The sequence below is a fragment of the Cheilinus undulatus genome, linkage group 18 (assembly GCF_018320785.1).
Source record: "Cheilinus undulatus linkage group 18, ASM1832078v1, whole genome shotgun sequence".
NCBI classification, from domain to species: Eukaryota; Metazoa; Chordata; class Actinopteri; order Labriformes; family Labridae; genus Cheilinus; species Cheilinus undulatus.
In genome coordinates this window covers 12,976,699-12,987,911 of record NC_054882.1, presented here as the reverse complement: position 1 = coordinate 12,987,911, position 11,213 = coordinate 12,976,699, and the positions used below count along the sequence as shown (strand labels likewise).

Below are 11,213 nucleotides of genomic sequence, written 5' to 3'. Positions count from 1 at the left end.
ATTTACGCCATCTTTGCCAGTTGTTTCTGTCTGACTTGGTCACTAGAGGGCAATATTGTGCAACCTTTAAAAATCTAAACTTTGAAAACAAGAAGTCCTGTCCAACCTGGTAGGCTGTTTTACAGAGTAAGACCTGATTATTCATATGAATCACAGTGGAAACTGTGAAAGGAGCTCTGTGTGCACAGTCTGGTTAATGATGATTATTTTCAAATATAAATTTTATTACTTTAATCAGCCTACAATAAAAAGAATCGACCTTCTAGGAGGTTGTTGGTCTGTAATAAAACTGGCAGGCCTTCTTTAATGACTTCCATGTTTACTTGAGTTTAAGCTTTTTTCTCTTAAATAGCTGCCATAAAACCAGGATGAGCAGACACACTGAAGGGACTCTTTCAGGGACAGTGGATTGTTTTTACAGGAGATACAGACTCAAGCCAGTTAAAGGTGATAGAGAGAATAAATCTAATAATAAAGTCTTTGAATATTTAACTAAGTCTCATTTACACTTGCACTAAACTCAGAAAAAACCCTCAAATTTATTTGAGGGTTTCATGAGCATGTGATTGAAGTCATGAACAAGGGAAAGCAAATGAAGTCTGATTTTTAAATTTATTTTTCCTGTAATCTAAAAAGACTGGCATGCAAAGTGCTTTGAAAAAGGTTACGATCTGCTATCACTGAAACTCATCTTTAATAAGATTCAGTGACACAACATCAGGTATGATGAAGGTCAGTTAGACCGAAACACTGCGCTTCAACAAACATCAGTCAGAAGTGAGACGGTGTGCAGGAGCTTATGGAGGGCATAGGTGATGATTTTTCACACCTGTTGGTCTGATAAAAACACCTGACTTCAATAATTAACAGGCAGCAGGTCTAGTCTGACCTCACGGTTCAGCCTCTTTACATTAAGAAGAACAGAAGTAGAGGATTTAAAGAATCAACCACCCAGTTCTTAATGTATGCATAAGGGTAACTACTATCGGACCCTTCCGTGCTTATTTTCAAGTTTTTAATGGGTCTAATGTTACAGCTTCCTGAGTAGAAGTCCTCTGATTCATGCTGACACAGCAGGTTGTCTCTGACAGACTACTCCAGCATCTCTGTACTTTTCACATAATAAAAAAAACCCAGCTGGTAACCCTTCATTTTAAGAGCCATATAAGTCAGCCTCAGTCTTTTTAAAATATGCTGACTGCCTTAATGATAGAGCAACTATTTTATGCCTGGAAATTATCCTCTTTTAATAAATCAGCGTGCAACATCTCAGATTAAGAACATCCTGTAAGACCGTTAGGAGTTAAAGATATCCATCTGACTATAGACGGCTGATTCTGCAGGTTTCACACAAATATTTGCATGCATCAGCGTGACGAGGTATTTGCATGCTCAAAATGTGAACTCTGATTTTAGAGCAGACATCTGACACGCATCTAAGCTAGAAGTCCCCAGACTTTTTCCTTTTCTCCCATAAAAGATGAAATCATCTTTTTTAAAAATGCCTTTGTATTTTCTCAAGTTATCTTTGTCCAATATTTAATTTGTGTTTTGTTTTGTTTGTTTTGTTTTTTTGCTGTATTCAGTAAGATTAAAACAAAAAAGTCTTGGAAATTTTCACTTAGTATGAAATAAATCTAGAATCTATGGAAGTTTATGGAATGAATGCATCTGTATAATCCTCCATGCAGTCAGCCCTGTGTGTCACTCTTGGACCTTTGGCTCCTTTCCTACATGTCATCCCACTCTCTCTCCCTGATTTCCTCCTTTATCCATTGTTCTATCTAAACAATATCAAATAAAAGCACAAAAATCCCAACTTAAAACAAACAGCTGCTGACCAATGCATTTTTAACTGAGAGGGGTAATTTTCTTATAGAGTTTGCAACCACATGGCTTTTTTTCCCTCAACATGTAGAACTGCTCCCTTCTAGCTTTAAGGCAGCTAAAAACTGGGGGCTACAGCCCGTAGAGGTGGAGACATGATCTATTTCTAGTACCAATAATAGCCAATATCAGAGACTGAGGCTTATAATGAAACTCTTCCACTCCACAAATTAAAAAGATGAATTAATAAAAAATTGATATTTTATTTCCAGTTACATTTTAGGTGTTTCCCTCCAAACATCCTCTGCATGTTCACAGCTTCCTCATGTCCTAGGCCTTGTCCGAGGGGTTTTCCTGTGACAGTGAGCGTCTTTGTTTCTGAGGACAAGAGGGTGACAGCCGACACAGGACAGGCACTCCAACTGTTGGGTTTTGTTTGTCTTTGTTGCCGTAGCAACTCCTGAGCTGCAGTGGCAGAGGCGGTAGCTGCTGCGTGATTCAAACACAGTGATGTTAGCCGTGCAGAGCAAAGGGAGCCAAAAAGAACCGAACAGGAAGCATCTGGTGGATCTACAGAGACTCACAGCTGCTCTGGGGTACCCATAATGCAACACTTTGATCTGAGATTGTTTTCATTGCTGTTAACTAATGCAACAACTATGTGCATGTGACACTGTGAGATATTCCATGAAGGATCAGCTACTGGCTGGATCAGGTTACATGAATTTAGCCAGATTTTAGGCCAGATTGCACCATCCTAGCCAGTTGTCAAACATCAGGCCTGAAAAGTTGGGAACGACAAACACTCCTGTAGCGTTACACAATCAACACTCCGGACGTCCTACAACCATGATTCAACGAGACTGGCATGTCAGAATTTTCCATGCATCTGTCTGATTAAACACTCTGACTTGACTTCAATCCTACCTTGGATCGGCCAGATCCATTTTTAGACCTGGCACATCTGTCTAAGGCTGGAGCTTTACAAGATGGATCTGCCTGATGACAGACATGGAATCTGGACAATCTATCTGCTTAAGAAAGCTTTAGCTCTTTTGATGTTTTAAATGTTAAACTTGAAGGAAATTCATTAAGGATTAATCATTCAAAACTCAGATTCCACAACTTTAGAAAGTGTTTATTAAGATTTTCCATCTTAAAAACAGGAAGGGACTAGATGCCAACCTCTTCATTATGCATCATGGAAATATACAATCCATCTTTATAACACGGATCAAAAACATTAAAAATAAAAGTGATGCACACAAAGTGTTGCTCCTGAATGAGTCTGATTGATATCGGGACTTGTGACCATGCTGATGTCTTCGATCTAGTTTCCAGGCAACACCTTACAGCTCCTGAGGATGAAGCAGAGAAAACACATCAGACCTCAGATGGAACAAAGTACAGTGGACTGATTTGCTTAGTGTCCAAGTTTGTGTTTGTCCAAACAAAACACATGTAGATGAATGAGACAAACACACGCAAATGACTGTGTAGATGACTGACCTTTCTATTTATAGGTGTGGCTCTCTGTTCCACCACGTCCAAATCCTGAGAAATAGAGAAAGAGGAAGTGGATTTAAGATCAGAAATTTGGTTTAACCACATTCACTTTAATGAAAGAGTTCATGCTTTCAGTAAGAGAAATGTTTCTGATTATGTAACAGCTGGTTCACTGAGTGTGTGATTTCATCAGGTGATAGTTTAGGGCTCTGACAGGACCAAAAAACTTCACAGAGTCACATAATGACCTTTATCCTCATACAGGGCATTGATGACAGAGGACCTTAAAGAAGGAGTGAACACCCCTTCACTTTCATTCATATCAATGCATCTCACACTGTTAACGTTTGAACATATTGAGTGAGGTGACAAAACCTCCCTGAGCTTATAAATTGTGTAAAAGAGATTTAGATCAGGTTACCTTGAGGTCCAAACAGTGCAGAATAGCAGGGCTTGTTACAGTATGGTTTCCCTTCATGCTGCAGAAACAAAGATGCATGAGAACTTTGACAAAACTAAAGTAATATTAATTTAAATGAAACATCTGAGACATTTAATTCTTATATTTTATCTCTATATGAAAAACAATTATACTATAACGGACTCATTATAATCACAGGGTTTTTTGACTATAAATCGTCCCTCCCATTATCTTGTTTGACAGTTCCACCGTGCCCTAACTGCAAGCAAACCTTTAGAAGACATGTAGCATCCTGCAGCGCTCCACAGCTTTTATTTTGAAGTACTTCGTACTTAAGAGCCTTTACTTGTCGGCCCTATAGTTTTGCTCCAAGTCAGAGAGCAACATGTGAATGAATATAATTAATCCTCTGAGCCCTCAGCTATCTTTAACCATTGTGTCTTTCCTGGACTTTTTGTCTTTTGTGGTGCACAGTCAAGCTCCTAACATCCTTTTCTTCAGGATAACCTGGGCTTTAAGAATAGATGTGCTGCAGTAATGTCACTGGAATAAAAAAAAAAGTTATGGGACAATAAAGACGAAAGAAAAAAAACAAGATTTTCATGGATCAAACACAGTAAACATTAATGACTTGTGTTTTTGCCCAAACTTGTTTTCCTTTCATTTTGGGAACATTTTGTGACAAATAGTCTTAAAAATACTCACATTTTTACAAAACAATTCTTGCATGTTTGGGGATTCATGTCATTATTTAAAGGAGTTCCTGTCTGCAGAGACACAGAGGGACACATCACTGCCTCTCTGTGTCTCTCTTTCTCTCTGTTATGAGTCATTCAGGCTCTCTCTACAGTTTCTAAGTCTGTGCAAATGCTGAACAGCAATTTAAGATGTGACAATGAAACAGCCTGCCATAGGTTGTCACAGCCCAGTGCAATGCATTCTGGGGTACAAACAGACAATATGGTGGCGAGCTAACCCGCTAGTTGCAGGGACAATTGAAAAATGGATTATAAATGAACTAAAAATCATTACTGGTGTGGACTTAATCTTTAAAGCCCCTAGAAAGTCACCCAAGTTCCAGGCTCTCCAGAAAATGCTCTGTAAGAGTTATGAAGGTGTGGCTAGGGTCACTAAATTGGCTAAAAGGAGAGCTTTCACAAAAAAAAAAACAAGTGAGTGGCTATGATTTATAGTTCAAAAGTTATTTAACTTTGAATAACATGTGTCTCTCTTGTCATGTACAACAAAGCTGGTCTCAGATGGTTAATGCATAACTATCTCAATGTCATCTCAATCTTTCACTGTTCCGTGTCCAGGGAGTAAAACAAGAACAGGACGACAGAGTGAAAACAGCATGCTGCATCGTGCTCTATCATGCTGCGTCACAGGATGTCAGGATGATATAGCTGGAATTGATGTAATCAAGCTGATTTAGTCACAGACGCTTGCTTGCATGATGTTACGATGCTGTTAGCTTGTGGCTTGTTGTGTGGCTATCAGATCATGTTTAGATCGATACTGGAGTTGTAATATATGTTTAACATATAGTAAAACTACAAAAGCTGATTCTACTTCTCTAAGGAATCATCTTGAAGTTTATAAAAAACAAATGGATGCATGTCAGGTTTCTCACCTCTGCATGTGAGCCTGATGTCAGTGTCTTGTTGCACTTCTCACACCTCAGACAGGGCCTGTGCCAGTCCTTACCGAGTGATGTCACCTTCTCGGCTGCAAAACAAGAAACAAAAAAATAATCAGACCCAAACTTCACCCTCAAACTCCAACCACAAAGACAGCTACTGTATTCTGCAGAGGGGATGTCGGTGTCAAACATGGATCTCTTCTGTGGTTCAGCTGATGACTCCCACCACAGTATGAGCTCATAGCACTGCGACCAGATATCAGTTTAGACCAACAAGATAATGTCTTTGCAGATAACTTTGAGAACATTGTTTGGGTGTGGTGCCTGAGGGTAAAAGAGGGCTGATTGTCCCTGGGGGATCTGTCCTCCTCCTGCCTCATAAACTCTGATAAAAACAGTCTTTATCTGCAGGGCTGATCTGCAAAAACGCCCATCAGGAGGTTCATAAAAGCAGAGAGGAGAATAATTCAACAGTGTGCAGTTTCAGATCTTAATGTGAGTTTAGATTATATTTGAGAATCTACATGCAAAGCCAGCTAAAAAAAGGTGCTTGATCTGTGAATGCATAAGGTCACAGAGGGCAGCCACAGGAAACGCTGCAAATAGAGAAGTGAGAATATGAGGTGCAGCTCTTCCTATCCAACTTTGTAAGTGAATAGCACACAACTTGGTTAAAAACTGCAGATATAAAAACAGAAGGATGGGACGGAGCGCTGATGTATGAAAAATGCAACTTGATCTGTTTTCATGCAAAGCTACTGGTCTCCAAATGTTTTCACAATGTTAGGATATGATGTATTTTCTTCCTAAAATAGCCTCCTTCGCTGAGATTATGCAACAGCCAATGGAAACAGGGGAAAGCGCTCCAAGGCAAGGTCAGCTACGCCTGTCAGTGGCATGCAAACATCTCAGCAAAAATGTGGAGTGGCTTGGAACAAAAGTCTAATAATTACAGTAGTTAACTTAGAAAAACAAACTGAGGAGTAGAGCATGCCACAGTTAAAGCCACATTATCACAGAATGATGGCCATTCATGTTGTTTAATTCTTATTGTACAAGGATTAATAGAGCATATTTTATCGCCAGGGTTATTTATTTTACCAGACTTTACCAGAGGAATTATGTGATCTGCTTTGTGAATCAACTCGCTCGGACAGGAGCAATATAGAGATGGAGTCCAAAATACACAAACAGATATGGATGTGAATGAAAAACATATTTGGAGAGAGGCTGTTAAACTATTTCCTTCATTTCATCCAAAAAAAAAAAAAAAAAACATTCATGAAGATGGTGTGAAATATTTGCTCAAGCTTCATAAATGAAGCCAGTCAGTAAAACAAGTACATTAAAACTCTTTGCATCATTGAAATTAAATCAATCATAGAAATGTAAAGGAGACTTAACAATACCCAATTTATCTGATTGACTGCAAAATTTTGGGGTTGATTCTAGACAAAATGGAGATCTAATGTTGTGCGAATTGTATGTTTTCACTCTAGGGCGGGGCCATAATCAGGGTGCAAACTTTGTAATTTCTTCTTCCAAAATCTATTCAAACAAACAGCCCCAGTAGACCATTCAACCTAGCCCTGTGATTTTTGGTCTACGAGTGGATTATCATCAGACCTGCAAAAAAGCCTATAGGACCCATACCATAATCCCAACAGGAAGTCCACCAGCTTCATCTCAGTTTCAAATTAAGGCCTTTTGATGGTGGCAAACAACTTTAACCTGTTGTAACTCTTTTATACATTATTCTGTGTTCTTGTGTACGCCAGTAGCGTCCCCTACTGGCATCAGGAAGTGACTCAATTACTCACTAGGTCATTATTCATCTTACTGCACTAAACCTATTAAGCTCATTTTGAACTCAAAATTTGTCCACAACACTGAGACATCTCACCAGTTTCACAGGAAGTTGGCCAAACTCTCACAAAGAAAATCTGATTTTATTCAAATTTCACATGTATTACAAAGGTCCGCCCCCTACAAATTCAAAGGTTAATTTTCTGGTTTTGCTGTGGCCCCACCTACTGCTAGAAGCCAATAACACCTCTAACATAGAATGTCCAATTATCTTTCTATCTTACAAGATAGATATCAGATCAAAGTGCAACGTTCTCATTCTTTCTGAATTATTGTCAGTCCTGGGAGATCTACTTATCTCTGTGTATATCGCTGTGTTCAAGCACACTGCATGGTTAACCAACACTCAGCAGTGGCATCACTGGGGTGCGAGGGCCCTTCAGTGCTGCTTGCAGCGCTAATGTTTATTAGTAGCCTAATTACAGTAAAATGCTAAAAAGAATCCTGTTAGTTATTCAGCTTAAGCGGAGAAAAATAGTTAGCTCGACTCTGTCAAAAGTCTTCTACAGTCTCCAAAGAAACAGTTTAATGTTTTGGAAATTTGCATCAGTTTCAGTTCTTTTTGAAGCTACAGGACACACTGAACTCATAAAACTAAAGGCATCTTAACTTGAATAGTAGCTGGTCTGGGTTTATCCTAGTTTACCTAAATTTGCATGTTTAAAAAACAAGCTACTTACAACTTTTTTAGAGGATTAAACAAATGATATGACTTCATCACATTTTTATAATTTATTGGAATCTATTTAAGAATAAATATTATTTTACTTAATTTAATTTTGAAAGTAAAAATGCCAAGAGCAGATATTCCCCTGTGCTGGTTGAAATTAGGGAGCATGAATATATGTTTTTCTTTTATTCTAATTTGGTAATTTGAAGTCAGTGGTTGCAGAGTTTAAAGCAGTAAGCTCCAAAGTTTTTCCTCCTTTGTGCTCCTGGTCCTGGACCAAACCCCTTCATCATTAAGAAAGGCAGCAGTAGCCTGATTGTTTCCATCTGAGACAAACATGAAGATAGATGAGCGGCAAAGCGAGGGGAGAACTGGCAGTTGGAGCGTGGAGGTGTGATCAAGTCAAGTTTATAGAGAGGTTTGTTTTGGGGATTGATGAAGATGAATAAGAAGTGTGCTCTATTAAAAGAACAAAAAGCTCAACTTGAAGCTACTTTCTCCTCAGAGGGATTTCAGAGAGCCGCCTTTTTTCTTGTCCTCTGCAGAGAAGGAAAATATTGGTCGGCTTGTTCTGGCCGGAACAAATTGGTCTACTTATTTTGGCTGGGAGGAGGAAACTTATCCATGAGAAGGATAAATGACTCTCCAGTCTCACAGTCAATCTGTCTGGCTGACAGTCCAGAGTGCTGGCTTTGTATCTGCATTGGCCTCCTCTCTGGGGAAGATTTACTGTATCACAGTACAGAGATGCAGGCAATGTGGTAAATAGATTAAGACAACAATAAACTGGAGTTGTCCTTTTTCTCCCAGGATGCAGTAAGGGCTGTGCTTTGATGGTATCCTCAGGAGACAGGGCTACAGGATCGCACATGGAGGGAGAAGCCATGTATCAGGACAGAAAAAACTGGTTCCTCACATCTGTCAGGACTTTATCTCCTTAGTCATCCAGGCAGACAATTTCTTAGTCAACCAAGTAACTTTACAGCAAGGTTTATGGGATACTCTTAAGGTTCTGCAATAACCTATAAAGACGTATTATACAAAAAAACTATTAACAGTGTGATGCATAAAGAAAGCGACTCAGTAAATTCCATTTTGCATCCGTTTCTACTTTAGGATAAAGTAAAGCACTACTAGGGAGATTTTACTTTGGAAACTCTTTTTTTTTGTATGCATTCTGCATTATACTGCAAACCAAAAGCACTTTTAGTATTAGTAACATTTAATCAGGTTACATTCATGTTAAAGCATCACTGCTGGAGAAAGCTTGTAGTTTCCAGCGCGGTAAAAGCACACTGCAGCGTAAATAAAGCCTTATAGAGTACAGTACTTAAATCAGGAGAAGCTTAAGCAGTTTTAATACCGTTTTCATTATCTTTTATATGGCAGATTTAATTTAAGGTTGTAATTTTGCATTATTGTCTTTGCTACATTTGTTTAAAGGTGATATTGCACTTAAAATTTTACATACAAGCTAAAAAACTGTATTTATGAACGAACCATGTTATAATATAAGTAGAACTTCCATTATAGTACAAAGAGCAGTAAAAAAAAAAAAAAACTGGTTTGACAAAATATAGCAAAAAGTTGACTTTTTTACAACGAGATTACAACAAGGCCCACATTTTTAAAATACGTCGTCACATGCTCGTCAATGTTAGTCTACGACTTCTGAAGTATATAAATGATCCGTAGCTGTATATCTTCCAAAATCTGCAAATCTCATGTGATGATATTTTTCTATTGACGTGTTAACTATAATCTGTTTTTCCTAAATCTATGCATTAAGTACTCCGTCTTGCAGTCGCGTGCTTGTCATCTTGTCAGTCAGCTTCCTGTTTCCCTCTTTCTGCAGAACAGCTTATATGAACCAGGAAATATTCTCACGCAGAAACATGCTATAAGAAAGGAGCAGGAGGAGAGTAAGTGAAAGATGTAAATCCTACCGAAGTAGACCTCCTTCTGGCACTTAGGGCACTTTGGCATGTTGAAGCAGTTGTGTTTGCAGATCTAGCAGAGAGAAAAGACGGTGTTAGAGTCGGAATCCTGTGGATGAAGTCTGTCTGTCTGCAGCTGCACTCAGTCGCCCACCTGTTCGCTGTGACTGGCCACGCCTCAGTGTGAAGGGCAGATGTGCTCTCTGTCTGTATTTATAGCCGCGAGGAAACTGCTCAAACTTTTCTCTTTTTTTCTGACGGTGGGAGAGGCTTAGGTTCAGTCAGTGTGAAGGAGAAAACAGCATCATGGTTAACCAACATCAACATGGTATTAAGTAGCTCCGTTAAAGGGAAGTATCCCTCTATTGGAGGAGGTTTATCTGTGATGATTTCACTACCATAAGTTTTTTTTTTCTATCTTTAATCAATATATCATTCTTGGAAAAAGGCTTGTGGATACTAAGGATGCTGTGCTTTACATAAAATATATTTAATGTTTAGAAATGTGAATGTAAACAACCAGGGGTCATCAACTACATTTGAACAAGGGCAAGCTTTTTCCTACTCAGGCATTTAGGGGGCCACACTCTGAAATAAACCAAATCAATTTTCAAAATGGTCTAGTTAAAATATTTTTAAAAATACGTTTTTATTTTCTTTCCAATGCATGTAACTTTTAGGATCCCTAACAGTAAGATCAATCCCTTTAATGCAGCCAGACACAAGGGGGCGGTTGAGATATTTCAATTGAATATTTCTGTGGCTATCACTGGGTTTGATGCTAATATGCTGTGTAGCGGCAGGTGAAATAACCAAAGCAGGAAAATTGCACTCCCAAAATACCTGTTTCCACAGAAAACGGCAGTTTTTAACAAGAAAGAATGCATCTTGCATGCATTACATTTGCAAATAATGGCTGACAGGTGGATATCTGAAAAACTGATAATATAAAGCCATTCCTGATTAATTTGTTTCAGTCTCAGTTGTTTTGGAGTTGCTTTAATAGCTGGAAAAAAAAACATAACAAACAAATCTGACATTTGAATTTGATAATGTTCTGCGGGCTCGATGGGAAGATGTGGGGGACCTGATCTGGCCCTCGGGCCTCCAATTGAAGTGCTGAAGGTAAACTATGTTATGAGAGTGAACTTGTGGTTCTTCATTATTAACCTTTCGTGTCTCTTTATGATGTGGCTAAATTAGCCTCCCTGCTGATCTGTTGTTATCTCCGTGGAAAATGACTCCATCAATCTTTTCACTGCTGAATGTCAGGATAACCATCCTGATAAATAATCCAAGATTAGACAACACCTCCCTGTGGCGTGCAGGGGGAGTCCTCCTTTT

General features: G+C 38.8%; 1 protein-coding gene across 2 annotated transcripts; it reads right to left on the bottom strand.

Moving 5' to 3' along the window:
* Positions 1-2,949: 2,949 nt before the first annotated feature.
* Positions 2,950-10,139, bottom strand: LOC121526156 (cysteine-rich protein 1). Of its 2 annotated transcripts, XM_041812572.1 has the most exons (6): positions 10,024-10,139; positions 9,879-9,942; positions 5,388-5,482; positions 3,755-3,812; positions 3,337-3,381; positions 2,950-3,185 (listed from the first exon to the last, which is right to left on the bottom strand). In XM_041812572.1, exons 2-5 carry the CDS (start codon positions 9,916-9,918, stop codon positions 3,341-3,343), a joined length of 234 nt encoding a protein of 77 aa, XP_041668506.1. In that variant the 5' UTR covers positions 9,919-9,942; positions 10,024-10,139; the 3' UTR covers positions 2,950-3,185; positions 3,337-3,340. The 2 variants fall into 2 exon arrangements, with proteins under 2 accessions (XP_041668506.1, XP_041668505.1); XM_041812571.1 differs by having other exon boundaries at positions 9,879-10,070.
* Between the last annotated feature and the right edge of the window lie 1,074 nt (positions 10,140-11,213).